This window comes from Sinocyclocheilus rhinocerous, unplaced genomic scaffold, assembly GCF_001515625.1.
Source record: "Sinocyclocheilus rhinocerous isolate Xijiao unplaced genomic scaffold, SAMN03320098_v1.1 scaffold1204, whole genome shotgun sequence".
Lineage (NCBI taxonomy): Eukaryota > Metazoa > Chordata > Actinopteri > Cypriniformes > Cyprinidae > Sinocyclocheilus > Sinocyclocheilus rhinocerous.
Window position 1 is genome coordinate 668,718 of NW_015654935.1, and position 20,384 is coordinate 689,101.

At 38.0% G+C, this 20,384-nt stretch overlaps 2 protein-coding genes across 2 annotated transcripts in view; one reads left to right on the forward strand and one right to left on the reverse strand.

Moving 5' to 3' along the window:
• The window catches only part of LOC107717794 (protein FAM188A), a 51,702-nt gene extending 47,883 nt beyond the window's left edge, over positions 1–3,819 (reverse strand). The window contains exons 1-3 of the mRNA XM_016524665.1: positions 3,084–3,819; positions 2,733–2,812; positions 179–239 (exon numbers count right to left, since the gene is read on the reverse strand). Of these exons, the coding sequence (XP_016380151.1) occupies positions 179–239; positions 2,733–2,812; positions 3,084–3,177 (235 nt within the window). The 5' untranslated portion in view covers positions 3,178–3,819. The remainder of the gene's footprint in view (positions 1–178; positions 240–2,732; positions 2,813–3,083) is intronic.
• A 3,402-nt stretch (positions 3,820–7,221) lies between these two features.
• LOC107717803 (probable assembly chaperone of rpl4) overlaps positions 7,222–20,384 on the forward strand; it is an 86,856-nt gene continuing 73,693 nt past the window's right edge. The window contains exons 1-7 of the mRNA XM_016524672.1: positions 7,222–7,394; positions 7,738–7,838; positions 7,920–8,066; positions 8,211–8,360; positions 13,200–13,306; positions 14,851–14,974; positions 16,873–16,941. Of these exons, the coding sequence (XP_016380158.1) occupies positions 7,328–7,394; positions 7,738–7,838; positions 7,920–8,066; positions 8,211–8,360; positions 13,200–13,306; positions 14,851–14,974; positions 16,873–16,941 (765 nt within the window). The 5' untranslated portion in view covers positions 7,222–7,327. The remainder of the gene's footprint in view (positions 7,395–7,737; positions 7,839–7,919; positions 8,067–8,210; positions 8,361–13,199; positions 13,307–14,850; positions 14,975–16,872; positions 16,942–20,384) is intronic.

The following is a 20,384-nucleotide window of genomic DNA, read 5'->3' on the forward strand; positions in this document are numbered from 1 at the left end:
CTTATTATGGCACTTATTATTACATGCTCTTTTTAAATCAAGGAAAATAATATACTGCAATGACACTGGATTCAGAAACTTTTGAGTTTGAGATGTTCATAAATGCCTGGTCTGAGTGTTACTGAGGACACAAAAGTGAAAAAATATGGAATTCCCTTTAAAATGACGCACAACGAACCTGAGATATCTTTCCAGTTTGAGCCTTCAGTGTTAAACAAAACGTTCTTCAACAGGAAAGCCTGAGAAATAACAAACAAAACACACAAATCATTAGGGCTCCACTTAACCAGCCAAAAGGAACAATCTGACAACATAGCATGTCAACTTATTTAAGTCAGTTCAGATAGCAACTGCACCACAGTGTTACAGAGAGAGACAGAGTTTAAGACTCATCCTCACTTACTCACTGACGCAAATTGGGACAAAAATCCTGGCAAAAGTCAGGTAGTCTATTCCACCCTTAAGATGGGTGACAAATTAAAGGAAAAACTTGAAGTATCTTAGTAAGGTGCTGGGCCAACATGTGCCACCACAACAGCTTCAATGCACCCTGGCATTGATTCTCTGGAACTCTACTGTTGGCATGGAATACCATTCTTATAAAGATTTTCCTTCATTTAGTGTTTTAATCATGGCGTTGGGAGGGTGCTTTAAAGGATTCATGAACTGGCTTTTTTTATTATTTTATACTGTTGTCCACTTATGACGTTTGTGTGGTTTTTACATACAAAAACATCAAAATCAATAAGTAATAGGCTATTTTCTACCCTGGTTTTGAGGCTGGCTCCAGAAACGATCAGTTTTTTATGGGCGTGCTACATTGAAGACTTGGAAGTAAACGCTCACTGCTATGATTGGATAACAGTTTTGCATAGTAAACTAACTTTCTCTGTGTCTGTTTGACAAGCTACGTTCTTCATAGCTGGAGCCTTCTTTGACTTTGGTTAGACACGTACACATAATTAGGACATATCAAGTGTTCTCTAACAAAGCAATAGTGACACTTTGTACAAATATTTTTTACTCACATAAGTATGCTGCGCTATTCCTGTCGGATCCCATATAGACGGCACAGCATTGCTTTTTAATCTCAGTCTCTCTGCAAATTCAGTGTCGACCTGTGTCTTGTTTACAAAGGAATACGCGGTGAAATGAAGCGAACAAACGTTCAATGTTTAACTCACGTGAGCTGAAACTTTATTAAAAATAAATATGTGAATCCAAAGGAAGGTTATGCAGCAACTGTGTTTTTCCACAACCAGGCACTGCACAATATTTTGCGACCTTCAACAGCATGTTTATTGCTTGGTTGCTCGATCCGGTTTAGTGCCACTTATGTTATTTCCCTACTATTCAGAAGGGCACTTCAAGAAACAGTTGTTTGATCCCCTACACCCTTCAACCCTTCGAAGCTCTCACTCCGGAGGGTAAACCCTTTGAAGGGATTAGGATATAGGTATGAGCCCTTTCGAATGGAACGCAGGGTAGGTCATGCGCGAATCAGTGGGCGGGGCTACAGAATTAGGTGTTGATATTCTTCTGTGGAGGCGGTGTTTAACCTATCGATGACGGAGTATTTTTTTGTTGTTTCCGCTGTTCGATCGCGCCGACGCCTGACGCACACGCATATTGCAAACGTTGCAGCCTGTTCATTATCAGAATAAAATACAGTCAACCAAACATAAACAAGGACGTTTTCAATTCTGAAACTTACAGGATATTCTTTTAGTACAATGATCTCTTAAATATCAAAAGCTCAAGTAAAAGTTGATTTCTCAATTCAAGACCCCTTTAAAGGCACAATATGTAAGATTTTTTTATTAAAATATCCCCTTGGTTTTGTTTTGTAGAAAACATGGAAGCACCAAAGACGATTTAATATGCTATGCATTTTATTAGACCGGTGACGACCGCACAGAGTGGCATTATAAAAGAACGTTCAAATGTATCTAGTATGATAAAACAGTGCTGCTTTTTCATCGGTCAAAATGTAAAAGAATAGCAGAGTCCACAAAACAATTATAATGATAACAGCACAGAACAAGTGTTGTTGGAATCTCTTTCACACGTTTTTTTTTTTTTCCAGCTAATGAATGATAAAAAAAACAAACCTACATCCAAACAAAATCCATTCTGCTTTAAAGAGCTCAAGCATTTAAAGCAGCAGGTGACAGCTGCAGTTTGTGCTTATAATAAACAGAACGTTATCATGCTTTGGTCTGGATGATGATATAGTTATTGTTCTTGATGAACGGGTCATTACACTGGCATACACTGTATAAAGGTCCTAGATCACACGTAATTTTCACAAATTTGTCAAATGTAAGTGTTTTGTAGAGACATTTCATCATCTGAACAAATGACATGTAGTTAAACAACAATATTAGCCATTGAATACACTGCAAATCTGTACCTCCCAGCCTTATTTCACTGCTGTCAAAAATTACTCATCAAAACAATCAGTGAACCCTAGTGATCTATGAATGGAGCCACTGTCATCCTGGAAGAGAACAGTCCCATCAGGATAGGATAAAGGTAATCACTTAGAAAAACCATGCCAGGATGGTTCCGGTTCACCTGGATTTTCCTTTAATTTGTCACCAACCTGTATATTTTATCACTGTAATGCAGCTTTTATATTTTGGACTTTACAAAGGCGTGGATGTAGGCGTATTTCATTACTGATTAAACATCACCATAACCTATGAACAGAAAAAAATAAGGTGAATTACCTGCACAGGTGCAATGACAGCACATGGTCCACCTTCAAACTGCTCCAGTGCAGAGCGTTCAGCCTCACTGAACACAAAGCCTGAAGAAAGAAACGCAGTCAACACAAACCACAGTCAATGTCTTAGTTTAGCAATTCATCACAATTTATAACTGGGCAAGCAGTCAGGATTAAGTAACATGGACTTTGCATTGGCCCGCTGACCACTGCAGATTTTTTTTTTTTTTTAACAATACAAGTAATGGATGTATGTCCTTTAAACTGAGCGTTTCAACCTTGAAAATCTGAGTCAGCATTAGTAAGACATCTTTTAATATCTATTAAAACATCAAGAACTATCGAGGCCGCTTACCTTGTGACCACCTGCGGAAGAGGGATACAGGCACTCCCCCACCACTAGGTATGCCCCACACCAGATCCACTACTTCTTTATTAGTATCTGACATTTCAGCACTTGTTTTCTGTCAATATTAACTCAAACCATACATCGAGACTAATGAAGATCTTTGTGACCGCGAACCGCTGTAGTGCACGCGACGTGGCTAGCGCACTTGCTCTGGCCTGCTTTTGTATTCCGTTGAATCGTTGGCTTTGGTGAGCAGGTGGCATTGGCCACAGTTGCGCTACTGATGTGTAAACTGTCCCACAAGCGACGAGTGATCGAACGCTCGCGCCAAAAACGTTTAAGAACGTTAGCTTTTGAATACGCAGCCTGAAACGACCGCACGCCACAACAGCTCTATTAACCTCATACAGGTTCGCTTTGTGTCTGAAATGAATGTTATCTTACGTCTTATGTAGTATTCAGTTCCTTAATTCGAGTTTTCTGTTCTGTCTGTTTAACTGGGCAGGCCTGGTATGTCCTTACTGAAGTAACTCACTCGCCAATACTGTCTGTGGCTTGTTACATTACTAAACGTCCGAAACAAACGTTTAGCTCGTTCCTCAGACAGCCCGTTTTAAAGAGTAACTGTTAGTCAACTCCACTCGACAACACCCAGAGAAAATAATCCAATGAAAAAATGCTCGCTGAGGTAACTGCAGATTGCACTATGATCCATTCAGTTTATTTACGTGCCTCCACCTCAAGTTTCGATTTTGTGAGAGATTGGTTCAAATCGAGAAGGTTCTGGTGACGTTGAGCGAGGGAGAGGTTTGATTGGTTGTTACGCCCATCAATCAAACGGCAACGCTTTGACATCGTGTGTTGTGTCCGCCTACAATACGGAGACTGAGTTTGAATATACAGAAAGCTTGGCTAAGCAATGTTATATAAGACATGTATGTCCTTTAAACTGAGCGTTTCAACCTTGAAAATCTGAGTCAGCATTAGTAAGACATCTTTTAATATCTATTAAAACATCAAGAACTATCGAGGCCGCTTACCTTGTGACCACCTGCGGAAGAGGGATACAGGCACTCCCCCACCACTAGGTATGCCCCACACCAGATCCACTACTTCTTTATTAGTATCTGACATTTCAGCACTTGTTTTCTGTCAATATTAACTCAAACCATACATCGAGACTAATGAAGATCTTTGTGACCGCGAACCGCTGTAGTGCACGCGACGTGGCTAGCGCACTTGCTCTGGCCTGCTTTTGTATTCCGTTGAATCGTTGGCTTTGGTGAGCAGGTGGCATTGGCCACAGTTGCGCTACTGATGTGTAAACTGTCCCACAAGCGACGAGTGATCGAACGCTCGCGCCAAAAACGTTTAAGAACGTTAGCTTTTGAATACGCAGCCTGAAACGACCGCACGCCACAACAGCTCTATTAACCTCATACAGGTTCGCTTTGTGTCTGAAATGAATGTTATCTTACGTCTTATGTAGTATTCAGTTCCTTAATTCGAGTTTTCTGTTCTGTCTGTTTAACTGGGCAGGCCTGGTATGTCCTTACTGAAGTAACTCACTCGCCAATACTGTCTGTGGCTTGTTACATTACTAAACGTCCGAAACAAACGTTTAGCTCGTTCCTCAGACAGCCCGTTTTAAAGAGTAACTGTTAGTCAACTCCACTCGACAACACCCAGAGAAAATAATCCAATGAAAAAATGCTCGCTGAGGTAACTGCAGATTGCACTATGATCCATTCAGTTTATTTACGTGCCTCCACCTCAAGTTTCGATTTTGTGAGAGATTGGTTCAAATCGAGAAGGTTCTGGTGACGTTGAGCGAGGGAGAGGTTTGATTGGTTGTTACGCCCATCAATCAAACGGCAACGCTTTGACATCGTGTGTTGTGTCCGCCTACAATACGGAGACTGAGTTTGAATATACAGAAAGCTTGGCTAAGCAATGTTATATAAGACAGGTTCGGCAGCCATAAATTCTTTAAATACCATCTGTGAAGTAGGCGCGCCCACAGAGGCTATAACGATGTCTTGCCGACAATGTGCATTGAATGAAATTCCATTGAATGGTCAGAAAACAATGAATTTTCTCCATACCACCTATATACATTGTAAATGTAGATAAACACTGCATATTTGCACTGCACCATACACCATGCTGACTTAGGGTAACAGCACAATTTTTTCAGTTTGCAAGCACATGATGGGTATAAATTGTTAATAAGAATGACTGAATAAACGAGCAAAAAAAAAAAGAAGATAATTTTTGTTCTAAAATTATATCCTAACAACATTTCATTCGCTTTTATTTATTTACATTTTATTTACAAATATTTAAATGTATAAAATGAACTGTATTTAATAAGTTCATTTATATTGTTGCACAACATACCTTAAACATTCTATTTTTTCACAAATATGCACTGAGAAGAGAAGCAGTTATGGGAAGTTAAATTAAAGTTGTATAAACAAACATTAGAGCAAGTATCACTAATAAGGTATCTGGGAGTATGGATGGATTCCAAATTAACATTTGGGTCACATATTCAGAAGTTAGTTGATAAATGTAAGAAAGGAGTCAATGTGCTGAGGTGCTTGGCAGGAGTAGATTGGGGAGCTACTAGACGTTCTCTTAAAAGGGTATACAGTGCATTAATTAGGTCAGCAATTGATTATTGTAGAATAGTATATGGCTCAGCATCAACATCATTATTAACTAAGATAGAGGTGATTCAAAACCAAGCCCTTAGAATATGTTGTGGAGCGTTTAGATGCTCTCCTGTGACAGCTTTGCAGGTAGAAATGGGTGAAACACCACTAGACATTCGTGAAATTCAGCTTAAAATGGTATATTGGACTGGTATTAAAGGTCATTTTACCAATCATCCAGTAAAAAAAATATTGGAGAGCTGCTGGGAATATGAGCAGACATATATGAATAGTTTTGGCTGGACAGTAGGCAAGCAGGCTCAACAAATAGGTATCAGTAATATCGATATTAGCCCCACGGTGGCTCTGCCAGTATATCCACCTTGGTTTTTTTCTATGCCAACAGTTGATTTGCAGATATTTAATTTAATAAACGAAAACAAGAAATATGTTCCCAAAGAGACAATAGTGCAGCAGCATTTAGATAGTCATTACTTTCAATTTTTACAAATTTATACAGATGGTTCTAAAGACCCAGAAACTGGGCGTACAAGTGCTGCCATGTATATTCCTCACTTTAAATATAAATCTGCAAAAAGAACTTCTAATAATATATCAGTATATGCAGCAGAGATGATCGCTATTCAGATAGCTTTACAGTGGGTGGAAGAAATCCAACCAACAACAGTGGTAATTTGTTCAGATTCATATTCTGCACTCACAAGTATACTGAGTGGAAAATCGGAATCAAGGTATTTTATTAGAAGTACTGCAAAGTTTGTACCGAATACGGCAACTGAGAATTATAGCAGAATTTTTATGGGTGCCTGCTCATGTTGGAGTGGAAGGAAATGAGGTAGACAAGATAGTGAAACAGGCTCTTAAGCACACAAATATTGACATACTCTTGAGTAAATCAGAAATTAAAGGTTTAATTAAAGTAGCTGTCAGAAAGGTATGGTAAGAGAGATGGGATAAAGGTAACAAAGGGCGACATTTGTATAATATAAATAAACAAGTAGGACATGTAAGAACTGCTTATGGTAATAGAAGGGATGATACAGTATTATCTCGATTGAGAATTGGACACTCTACTCTTAATAAATCACTCCAGATGATAGGAAGACATGAATCTGGTCAATGTAATCATTGTGGACTTCCAGAAACTGTAGAGCATGTGCTGATTAACTGTAGGGCATATGAAAGGGAAAGAATACAGTTAAAAGAGGAATTAAAATGTACCGGCATTAATTCTATGACATTACAGAGTGTTATAAACAGTTATCATAAAGGTTATAAAGCTCTTATTAATTTTCTGAAAAGAACAAATGTATATAATAAAATATAGGTAGAAGGATTTTTTAAATTTATTTTTTATTAGCATTTCCCTTGATATCATCGCCTCACACTCCATTCCAGTAGGTGGCGGAATATGCACGTAAAGCTGGTTTGCCAACCGCCATTAAACATCAAAAGAAGAAGAAGATTCACGGTTGTAGCCCATGCGTACTTTCACGCTGGCAAGTGAACGCACCTCTATTGGAGAAGTATTTTTCTCTGTATTAAAAGTGACATAAATTTTATCTAACAACAATGGGCGGACAAGCAAAAGCTAAAAAGAAAAACAAAGCTAAAAGAAAAGACACTAAGCCAAATGGAGGTATGTCAGATTTAGGAATCTATAGTTTCTAACTATCTGGTTATATGGCTGTTAGTTCACGAAAATAATTACTTTAAAACACATTTTAAAAAATGCCAGATAAGTTAAACCTGTTTCTTGCTATAGACTGGACACTGGTGGTCATCTTTGCTTGCTTTGACAATAACGGTTTAATGTAAACATGACATTATCCATGTCATCTGATTCATGTGTTATGTTGAGTTTATTGAAGAAGGGTTGTCAAACTTGCTTAACCTAGACTTATTCATAATAAACACATTTTGTAGCTGAATTATGTGCAAGAAGGTTTGATTGTTAGTGAAAATATTTTCTTGATGTTCAGGTGCCTTGATGTCACCACAGGAGAGAATGAAAGCAAAGATGCAGGAAAGAGCCAAAAAGAAAACAGCTGAAAAATACACGATTGATCAATTAGTGGGGAAGGTAATATGTTTTCTATAATGCACATTTTATAGAAATGAAATATTAGTGCTTGTTTTCAGACTGTCTCTCTGTTCCTCTCAGACTGAAGAGTGTATAGACAACTTTGACTTTGACATGGCAAGGCTGTACTGTCAGCGAGCGCTGGATATTGAACCCACTAACCTGACTATCCTGGACATGATGGGGAACATCTGCACTGAGCTGGGAGAAATAGAGAAAGCTAAACAGATATCCTTTACACATACTGTACTACCACAGTTTAATGGTCTTTGATATAGAAATCACTTGAATGCTTATCCTTATCCTTGTTTTGCATTTTGTTGAAGAGAGAATGATTGTATTTGAGTGTTACGGTCCTTGACAGAGGTGTACGTGTATCTGAAGGCTGTGGAGCTCAGTCCAGAGGACGGCCACAGTAAGTACATGTACCTGGGGCAGATTCACACAGGCATGGAGGCTGTACAATACTTCAGTAAAGGAACTGAGGTCATGCTTAACACCATGGACAAACACGCCAATAAGGCAAGACACTGCTGATACACAGTTCATGCATTTTAAATTAATTTTTGATTCACTTGATTGTTTTATTTACACATTTGTATACGCTACCGTTCAAAAGTTTGGGATTTTATATATATATATATAATAAAAAATGTTTGACTAATAGGGGTGGTATGCTAAATTTATATACCAAAAAGTGCAGTATTCCATTGTATTGCATAGATAGGTATATAACATATAACTGAATAAGCCAAATACAAGTCTTCATGATCTCACACACACCTGTTTACTGTACACACACAAAATTTTACTGTTTGCATTTCTAGTACAACCCTCTTTCCTTAGCTCAAGTATGCAAACCTCTTTGCCACATGCACTGGAAAATGTATTACATTGAAAGTTAAATTTTCAAATGAAAATGGCAACATGATCATTTTATAAAGTATGCGTTCATATGTGCTTCATGTTCACTGGAGGAAACAGCTGTGGTGTGATGAGGGGTGAAGGCAGCGAAAACTAGACTAGGCTACAATAGATGGGGAACCGATTGATATTTTGTAAACTGTATTTATGACAAAGAACAGAACTGCACAGATGCAGATATTATAACAATCTATCGTTAAACGCACACCTTGTCCTCTGTTCCTTGCTCTGCGCCGCCGCGGTCAGCGGATTGAAAAAGAATGCGCTGAAAGACGGAGAGGAGCCGATCGAAGTCTGCCGCTGTTTTCATATGAAATTTAAAGGGGACTGAGGTGATCACGAATTCGTGTACAGTTTATGGAGCTAATCGCAAAATTTTAGGGGGGCTATAGCTCCCCTAGGCGCCCATGCTCCATAGGAAATGGGTCTACGATGTACTTAGGCTTACGATGATTTTGGGAAATACAGCCCATGTCGGTACGCAAACGCGCGCTCTGAACTCATTTACACAGGGCATTTCTTATTTTGGTCGCGCATGCGGACCTGCGGACCACTTGTGTGCACCCCTGTATATAGGCCTATCATATATATCCTTTATATATACTAGTGGTTCAATGGATCATATTGTGGTTTCTGAGTCACGGATGGGATGATTTTTCAGATAAGCAAGAAAAAAATATTTAAAGCACAGAGAATGAGAATGCCGAGAATGGTTTTTTGCCAATTTTATGTGTGTGTACAGTATCTCAAACGCAAGGAGACGTAAAAGAGGAATCAACTTGGTATTCTCTTGCTGTCTGAAACACGTCTCTGTGCGTGTGCGCGCTTCGGGTGTGTGCGGCTGCTGTGAGTAACGAATCGAGTCCTCTTTCGCTTCTTGTGGTTTAAAATGGGGACCTCTGATCTAGAGCACCAAATCAGTTTATTAGAATGATTTCTGAAGAATCATGTCACACTGAACACTGGAGTAATGGCTCTTGAAAATTCATTTTTGCCTTTGCAGGAATAAATTACATTTTAAAGCACATTCAAATATAAAACAGTCATTTTAAAGTGTAAATATATGTCGCAATATTACTGTTTTACTGTATTTTTGATTAAATAAATACAGCTTTGTTCCGCATAAGAGACTTCTATCAAAACCATTTTAAAAATCTTGCCAAGCCCAATCTTTTGAATGGTAGTGTGCATGTTATAGGCAGTTGCTAACTTGCAGGTAAATCCAGGTAAAATGTAAAGGGATATTTTCACATAGGGAAGTTATATCCAGGGTTGTATCTATGGATAACTCTTTGTATCCATTCATACAAGTGCTTGTTTCAGTAACATTAGTTTTGTATGTTGGTTTCAAACAACTAATTAAGAACCCTTTTAAATTAGAAAAATTACAGTATGTTGCCTATACAGAAAGTGACATTGAAAATGAACCTATTCCGAGTAAACCATGTGTCAACTAGCCCGTCTACCATATATTGTGGAATTTGCGATGACCTACAGTAAAGCAGGTAGCTAATACTTCAAGAGAAGTGCTGAGACTGAACCTCAAGTGCTGGTCTGACGTTGCACGTGCAGTTCTAGGTTAGTAAATATAGAAGATATAACTAAGATTAGTGATGTTACATATGACACTGAAGCTTCAAAGCGCGTATCGAGTAAGCAGCGCAATTTCTCAGGAAGCTGTGTGCCGGTGTTCTGTCGATTTGTGCTACCCTGTCAGATTTCGCTACCTCCCATTAAAACAGTGGGTAGTACAATTCGACAACGAAAAATGCTACCTGTAAAATTATGGTTTATTAACGTCTACACCTACCACAACCCTAAACCTACCCTTACAGTAATGCAAATACAGTACTTATGTGTTATATTCGCGGTTGTAGCTAGAAGGGATACAGCTACAGGAAACCAACAATAAATAATTTTTTCTACCTATTAGATTGTGTTTTATTAAAGTCTACACCTACCACAACCCTAAACTTACCCTTACAGTAATGCAGATACATTAAATATTGTTGTTCAGCATGAGAAAAAGGACGCAATATTGCTGTGCGCAAGCGCAGTAAACCCTGGACAATCTGACGGGTAGGATAAAATGTCAGGACACCTAAGCGCGTATTGTTTTCAGAGAATCACGTGATCAACGAAAAACGAGGCCTCACTTTCTGTCCAATCACGTGCGCGTGTCGGAATGTTCGAAACCCCTTACTTTACGAGTAAGTTTTCATTCAGACTTATTCAATTACATTTTTAAATACACAGTCATACAAGTAATATGAAGAATACAAATTATTTCATAAAAAATTTAATATTTGGCATATGCAATTCATATGTGTACATTATTCTTCGATTACATTCATATTGATATTCATATTGGCATTTAATGCCACAGTTTAATGGGTAAATTATTTTATCCGAGAGAGAGAAATTCAACAAACAAACATACACACACTGTTAGGCTTTTATTTGTGCACGTAACATGAGTCGATCTATGGAATTTGTGGTCGCTGCTTCGTCCGACGGAGCGTCTTTCACAGGTTTTTGGCTGCTTTATTTTTTATTAACCACCAGAAGGCGCTGTTTTTGACACTCGCGAAGCTTCGAATCTTTTCCCGAAACAGTCAGAGGAAAGCCTCAGTGCTTCATGAGGCTTCATTTACCCATCACTAACTAAGATGAGTCAGTAAGTTATAGCCAGAATAAACCACATAGTATTTTTTAACAAAACACAGTATGTGTACAGTTGTAGCAGGTTAACACAGTAAAAGAAGATGTGATATGTGATGTATTTATTTTAAAGTTCCACAGAACCCTGAAAATGAGAGAAACTAGCTGAGACCAGATGTAAACAGAATTTTACTCCCTAGAGATACAAAGCAATTTTCATTTTGTTTAGAACCCTCAGAGCTTTGGCTAATGAATAATGGATTGTGGTGCATTTTCCCAGTGGACAGCACTTTCTTTGGATTGATTACTAAGTTAGCTGCTGAATCAGAGTAATGCTTTCTGGAAGGCACAGAATTAGCACTGACATAATAGTAGGAGGCATTTAGTTATGCTGAGCTGGTCTCATAGTATGCCTGTGTGCGCCGTTTGCGTCTGTACACAGGACTGGTGAATGGAAAAGACAGAAGGACAGATGTGTCTTGTTCCTGTAGGTGGAGAGCTATTGAAAACCTGCTGGTCACAGACATTGTTTTACATCAAAGCAAACTGTAATCAATTGCAATGATCACACAAGCCTTGCATACATTACTGTGTATTGGATTCAGATGCTGTGAATAATGCTCTGAGCATTGGGGCAGCCTAAGATGCACATCCTTAGTGGTCTAAATGACTTGTCTTGAGGGATAGTTGTAATTAGTTTGAACAAAGAGGAACCAGGATTTATTCAGTATTAAGTGTGCAGTTCAATCTTTCAGCACCAGAGGGCAACGAAACATAAGCAGATAATGAAATCCTGTTGGGCAGTGGTTCTCAACTTCTCAACCTTTTTGTCTTGAAGGGCTACCATTGTCCAACACAGTATTCAAAGGCCGGCTAATTTTAATTTTTAGCTTCTTTTTTTTAAAATTTCATTTTCATTGTTTTCTTTTTTATTAACAGAAACTAGGAATGTTTACATATGAATTAAACACAATTTATTTTGGGATTCTAAAAATGTCAAGAACTATGTAAAAAAAAAAAAAAGCAAAAGAAAACAAAAACTTGATGGGAGGGAAATAAATATAAAATAAATATGTTTTCAGTATGTTTTTGCATGTTTTTTAAATCATTTTAATTAAGTTAGAGTAATATATTAATAATACTATTAAGATTGTTAATAACAACATTTTCATTTAAATAATACTTAAAAAAAATAGTCATTTTGCAACCCTGAGGACCCTGGAGAATCACTGCTGACAATTTGCGTGCATCATAATAACTAACTGTGAATATCTACTAAAAATCTTGCATGTGTGTTAAAAAATATTATTATAATAAATTAATTAAAAATAAAAAAATAATAATATTATAAGATTTAAAACATAGTATAGATTATATTATATATTATTATAAATATTAAATATTATAATTCACCATAAAATATTATAAATCTTTTGTGGTATATATATAAAGCCATAGGATAGCAGTGTGATGAACAGGTGGCATTTTTATTTTGAGAGTCTCAGTCAAGCAGTGAATAATGACTTAAATTTGGTCTGTTTATCACTCACAGCTATCATGTTGGAATATAGTGCATGATTCTATGGTGATTTTTGTTCTTATTGGAGTTTGAGAGCCAGTGGTCACTAGGATGAACAGTTTGTTTTTGTTAAAAAATAACATTAGACAGGTTTACAATAACATAAGGTGAGTCAACAATGACTTGGTGAATTATTATTATTATTATAACTTTTTTATTTATAACTTATTGTCATGTGTGGTTCTGTGCCCTGATAGGCTAGTGCGTTTGGAGCGGCTGCATTTCCATCCGAGTGTGCTGTCACAAAAAAGAACGTGTCTGTGGCCTTCTGCTCCATCGCTGAGATCTTCTTCACAGATCTCTGGTAAATATCTTTCTTTTTTTACACAGATATATGCTGACTCTTGTTCAGCTTCTGCCTATCTTTGTTTGCTCTGGCCTTTCTTACTCTTTTCATTTCTCCACCTTTTTGGCTTTCTGTACCTGATGAGATGATATGACAGACACACACACACACACACGCACGCACGCACGCACGCACACACACACACAGACATACACACCTGGGATGCTGAAGACTGGAGCCCATCTGCTCTGAGGCCTGCAGAAAAGATCTAATCACAGACTGGTTGATAGAGGGATAGAAAGAGGGAGAGGGTTGGGAATTCAGGATTGGAGTAATGGTAGGAGAGAGATGAAAAGGAGATTTGGATTGGAGATGCGCTCAGTGTTGATTGTCGAGGATCTTGGCACGACATGACTTCATTCAAACCCTGAGATTGAAATTCAAAGCATGAGGGAAAGGTCAGGTTTATTGACAATAAGTAAGCACCATACCATTTCACACATCGGTGTACATTATGAAGGTACAGCAGTAGCCTCTAGCAAAGTACAGTTCATCTCTCTGCCTATCCTCTTGATGTACTGTATGGTTGTATGTGTGTATCAGGGTTGTTGTTATGTTTGCTGGAGGCGATAACTGGAAAATCAAGAGCAGAAAAGAGTGTGTGTGCTAACAAATAACATTTTCTTCACTAGTGTTGATGCCCCTGGGTGCTGTGGAAACTCTTGTTTAGTTCAATTATTGGTCAAACCTGTAATTTTTTTTTGGGTGTAGACATTGTACCTTGACAAAGCTACACAATGTATGTTACTTTGAAATATGTGTGTGTGTGTATGTATATATATATATATATATATATATATATATATACACTGACCTGTACTTACTAAAATATATAAAAGAAAAAGTGGTCATAGTAACTTTTTAAATTATTTAAAACATTTTTAAATTATTAAAAACTTCTTGCTGACAAATGGGTAAAATCTAGGATTGGTAAAGATTTCAAATGACCTTTTAATTAGTTTTTGGGGGCTGCACAAATACACATACCTTCCTCACAACCTTTACCACTTTACCTTGTCCTACCTTACTATACCACTTTCTCTGGTACTATTATTTTTTGTACCTCCTCTATTCTTGGCTGGATTATCATCCTTTTATCATATATACTTACAATTTCCTTATCTCATCCTGCTTCCTCCTGTTATATACTGCTTCCTTTTCCCTCTCATTCATCCTTGCTTTCTCTTAGCTTATCCTACATGTTCTTAACACGCATGACTTCCTCTCATCCTACCCTTCTTCCTTTTATCCTATATTGCTTCTTCTCATCCTATATTTCTTACCATATATCATTAGCTGTTATCCTCTTCTGTTCTTATCCTCAATTTTTTGTTTGGAATACATTTAAGATATTGATTGATCATAATTTCGTTGTGAAAAAATTTGCACACAGTTTTTTACAGAAAAAGATGTACCTAAACATGGTTGGTGTCAATGAGTTTAATAACTGACTGATTTTTATGGGCTTTAAATAGCTTTATAACTGTTTTATTGTTTGACAGCATGGAGGAGGGCGCTGCTGACCGTTGCAAAGTGGCCATCGACAAAGCTTTACAGTACGATGAGCACAACCCTGAAGCTCTCCAGCTCATGGCCAGCTACCTGTTCAGCATAGAGAAAAATGAGGTACGACAGGACAACTGCGGACTGAATTACCCAGAATTCCCTCACTGTCTCACTTGTTGACTGCAGCGGTCTGAGCAGTGGGTCATTATGCAGTCATAATTAGTGTAGGTGGAGAAGCTGAGAGAGCTGAGTCATGTATTTCTGAGAAGGAGACACAGATAGAAATTGTGTGAGAGAACGAGTGAGTAAGAAAGACAGGTTTTGGGCATGTATGCTTGTTTTTGCATGAGGGATAGACAAAGATGGCAGATGAGAGAGTTAGGTCACAGCTAATGAATTACAAGCCATTAATAGAACAAGCTTATTGAATAAGACTCAATGTGGGACAGATTTACTACTAGTGCAAACACACCTGCTTTGATGCAGTTCCTCACTGAACCACTAGAACCAAACAGACATAAGATCAGCATGTCTGCTGATCTTGAGCGACCCTCTGAGTTGAGCTTCAGTCTGCAGCTTAAAGCTCTTGTAACATTTGTGGGTATTTTCACTTCAGAAGACACTTCCATTTCCCTTCAGAGAGCTGACAGCGAAACTTAACTCAACAGTCATTAACTTGAATCTCTTTGTGTCCTCTAAGCTCAACCCTATTTCAGGCTTGTACTTTTTCATCTCATCCTGTCACTGCCTCTCATCCTATGCTTCTCCCTCTTGTCCTTTACCACGTGCTCTTATCCTGTCTATCTTCCTATTCATGCTATTTGCTATGCTTTACTACTTCCTCTCATTCAGTACCACTTCCTCTCTCTCATCCTATTCATATTCACTTCCTCTCATTATCCTATTATCCTTCACTTCTTCATCTCATACCACCATCTGTTATCCAACTTTCTGTCACGTTTTTCATCCTGCACCACTTCCTATCATCTTATAGAGCGTCTTGTTGTCCTATTCTCCTTTTTGTAATCCTATTCTACTTCCTAATTGGTCATATGCTATCCTATTTCCTCTGTTCCTAGGCAATTTTCTCTCATCCCATCTTACTTCCTCTCATCCTATATTGTTCCCTCTTGTCCTTTACCAATTTCTCTTATCCTGCTCCATCTTATTCATGCTAATTCCTGTGTCTTCTTTCTTTGCATTTTATATTACTTCCTCTTGTTTTATATTACTTCCTCTAATCCTACTTTCTTTCCTCGTGTACCACTACTACCTGTTATCCTACTTTTTCATTTTCTTTCATGCTTTGCTACTTCCTCTCAGTCTACCACTTCTTATTGCTCATGCTATTTTGTACTTCTTTGCAGTACTTCTTTGCATTATATACAGTACCGCTTCCTCTCATCCTTTATCACTTCCTCATCTCATTTTCTCTCACCCTGACCTACTTCCTTTCATCCTATTCTGCTTCCTCTCAATGTATTCTACTTCCTCATACCACTACCTGTTATTTTACTTTGTCACCTCCTCTCATCCTTTACCACTTTTTATTGTCCGTGCAATTTCCTACCTCTTTTCTTCTTCATATACAGTACTACTTTATCTAAACCCTGTATCACGCCCTCTTATCCTAACTTATTTTTTCTCACCTACTTCCTCTCAACATATTCTACTTCCTCTTATCCTTTACTACTTCCTCTCATCCTATCCTGCTTCCTTTCATCTCATGCCACTACCGATTATCCTACTTTCTCTCACTTCCTCATCCTGTACCACTACCCATCTTCTTATAGAGCTTCCTGTTGTCCTATCCTACTTAAAATTTCTGAACAGTATATTTATTTTCTAATTCATTTTTGTAAATTAGCTGTTAAAGAGAGGCCTTTTTTCTATAATTATGAATTACAAAATTTATGAAAAATTATGTTTTCATAATTTTCCTTCTCAAATCACATCAAGACTTTTATCATCCTTGAGTAGTTTACCTTTAATATTTACTGTACTGTTCTTTGTTTTAGAGCAACATCCCGCCTTATGAATCCAGAATAACAACAGCCAAACTGCTGATCGAGGCTGAGCAGTATGAGGTAAGATGATGGTCTACTCTAGATCAAATCTTTTAAGGAGAACATTTCAAATGTTCAGTCTGTTTAGAGAATTCATGCTTCAGAATGTTCAACTTGAATGCTCCTCAGCAAGGCAGACCTGAAGTGTCAGTGAATGTTGAAGTGGAGCGTAAAGTACCTGTCAGCAATTCTTTGAGGTGGTAGTAATGTCGTCCTATACACAGATTCAGCTGATGAGCTGTTCTCAAGCTATTGGGCTAGAAATGATTTCATAATAGTGCATTGGTTCCATTCTAGAGTCAGTCTGTATTTATCCGGTGTTAGCACAGTTTAATCCAAGACAATCCATTCTTGCTGTGCAAGCATGTTGAAAGACCTATAGAATATATTTTGTACAAGTACACTAATATTAGCTATATGTCTAACAAACAGGCATAAAGCTGCCAGTGTTGTGTGTAATGAGAAGGTTTAATGTATGCTCTATTGCAGCTGTAGAGTAAACCATCACCATCATAATTGTCAGCACGACAGCTATTTGCGACCTAAAAATGTCTCTTTCTGTGGCTGTCATGAGGCTGGTGAGGTGAGCAAATCAGTTAGCTATACTTGTAACCCGTAAGGAATTATTATTATTATTATTATTATTATTATTAAAAAACACTTTTGAGAACCAGATTTTGAATGCATGTGTTCCTGTTTCTGTTGATTGCATGCGAACACTTTAATAATGCCGTTCATGCTGTCTAGCTAGGCAGTTGACTTGTTTGTGAGACACAACCATTCAAAAGTTGAGGTGAATTGTATAGTCCTCCAGTGTTGGTTAGTAGTTTTGTCTTTTGTATCAGTGTGACGGTGTCCCACAGCTCTTTTGGAGTTCTGAGCAAGACAGTGTTCCCAGTTAATAAGGTTAAGACTATAGATTTGTTTCTCTTTAAACCCTTTTCATCCTTTTCTATCAGTGCCAAGGTGTCCTTTGAATAATGCAGGATTGGTATTTTATTTGCACTTTACCGTAACCTTTGCAGTTGAGTGTGAGTGTGCAGTAGGACCCTTTTTGTGCAGAGAGTGTGAATGGCCTGACACCTGTCCAGCACTTGGAGAGAGGTATCAGAAAAAGTGAGAGAACTGAGAATTGAAATAATAGCGAAGAGGAAAAAGGAAGGATGACGGGGTCGAGAGATAGAATGAAGTAAGGCAGGACCAGGATGAGATGCTGTAAAAGTGAAAGTAAATTTTTGAGGGAGAGAGAATGATAAATTGACAGCTGTGAGGAGCACACTTTTCTTTAGTTCTTTTTCACACTTGCTTATGTTTTTTCGGTTCATCCTGAGGAGACAGTGAAGGACTGAAGGCTGCAGCCTGACTTTTAAAAAGCGTCTGCTCTCTCTTAGCCGAACACAAATCTCCTCTCAGCATGGGGGACATATTAATATTAAAACCAGTCACCTGGCTGTCTGTCAAAATGATGCCAAAGGTTGCAGGGTCGTCTCTGCGACAGCGGGTGTTTAGACAGAAGCCGGGCCCCCCGGCAGCAAGGCCCTTTGATTGGACATCTGGGAAATGTGAGCACTTCTAAACAGAGAGAAAGGGAGAGGGAAAGAGAACGATGGACTAGCTCTAAAGATACTGGTGTAAAAACAAAATCAGTTTTTAAACATTCAGCATAATAAAAAATAAGGCCTAAATACTACCTGGTCTCATGGCATAAACGTACCTGGGGCACTTTTTAGCGAGACGCGAAATACGTACCAATAAATGCATATCACTGCAGTTTCCAAAATAAATGAACATTAGAGGCAGTAAAACTCTCGACACCTTTTATTCCTTTTCACACAAATTTACAGAGTTTCGATTAATAAAGCGTAATTTTCGCACAATTACTTGAAGAATATCATGTTATGACTTCAAAACAATATTAATATGCTGGGAGATTTGAAAACTGATGCTTTTGAACGTTAGCATCGCACATATCCAGCTTCATATCTATGGGTTTTCAGCGACGGTAGGTTTGTTCGGTAGCTCACGGAGTACGGAGACGTACTTGAGAGGCGAGGAGCTCCGGTTCGAATCCCGTGTAACCACGGTTCGACAAAACAGTTCAAATCTGCATATAAGGAAGCTGAAATGGCACGGTTGCATCAACAAATGCGTTTTTATATCAGTTTTGCATTTGTTAACACTATCGGGTAGGTTTAGGGTTGGGTTTGGTGTAGGTAGGGCTGGGTATCGGTATCACGGATACCGGTTCCTGAACTATTCTTTTTTCGATACCGATTTTATGAAATCAATTTTAACAAAATCACATTATCTAAAAAAAAATAAATAAATATTGGTTTCATTTTTCAGCTTGTTGATGTTTATACAGACTCAAAGACTCATCTCCTGAGCCACTGCACAAAGGATTAAAATGTAACCAACACAATAAATCAGTGCAAATAGTTTTAATAAAGCTCAAATAGTCTTCAGTTTAGACATCTGTTATAGGCTACATTTACACTAGTGCGTGTTCGTTTTAAAACGCATAGCTCAGACTCATCATTTCTATAAATTTTCCACTGATTTACTGATGAGCATTAGCAGCTTCCAGTGCTGTCTGCCTGTGTTCTCTTTTCCATGATCGCTGCTCTGACTCTGAGTCAGAGGTAATAACATATTTAATTTCAGCAACATTACATGGCCAAAACACACATTAGACGGCAATCAGAAGTTATTAAAACACTCGATGGTGGTTTAAAGTGAGTTTTGAGTAAAAGCGGAATATAAATCTTATTTATTGTCTTATGTAGCATGATGTGTGCATGAATGGTCACGTAACACGCGTTTTCGGACGTGTAGTATAATAATATAATTAATAATTCATTACATTTTTATAGCGCTTTTCTAGGCACTCAAAGCGCTTTACATTGTCAGGGGGTATCTCCTTATCCACCACCAGTGTGCAGCATCCACCTGGATGATGCGACGGCAGCCATAGTGCGCCAGAACGCCCACCACACACCAGCTTATTGGTGGAGAGGAGACAGAGTGATGAAGCCAATCAGTAGATAAGGGACAGTTCAAATCTGCATATAAGGAAGCTGAAATGGCACGGTTGCATCAACAAATGCGTTTTTATATCAGTTTTGCATTTGTTAACACTATCGGGTAGGTTTAGGGTTGGGTTTGGTGTAGGTAGGGCTGGGTATCGGTATCACGGATACCGGTTCCTGAACTATTCTTTTTTCGATACCGATTTTATGAAATCAATTTTAACAAAATCACATTATCTAAAAAAAAATAAATAAATATTGGTTTCATTTTTCAGCTTGTTGATGTTTATACAGACTCAAAGACTCATCTCCTGAGCCACTGCACAAAGGATTAAAATGTAACCAACACAATAAATCAGTGCAAATAGTTTTAATAAAGCTCAAATAGTCTTCAGTTTAGACATCTGTTAGGCTACATTTACACTAGTTAGTGTT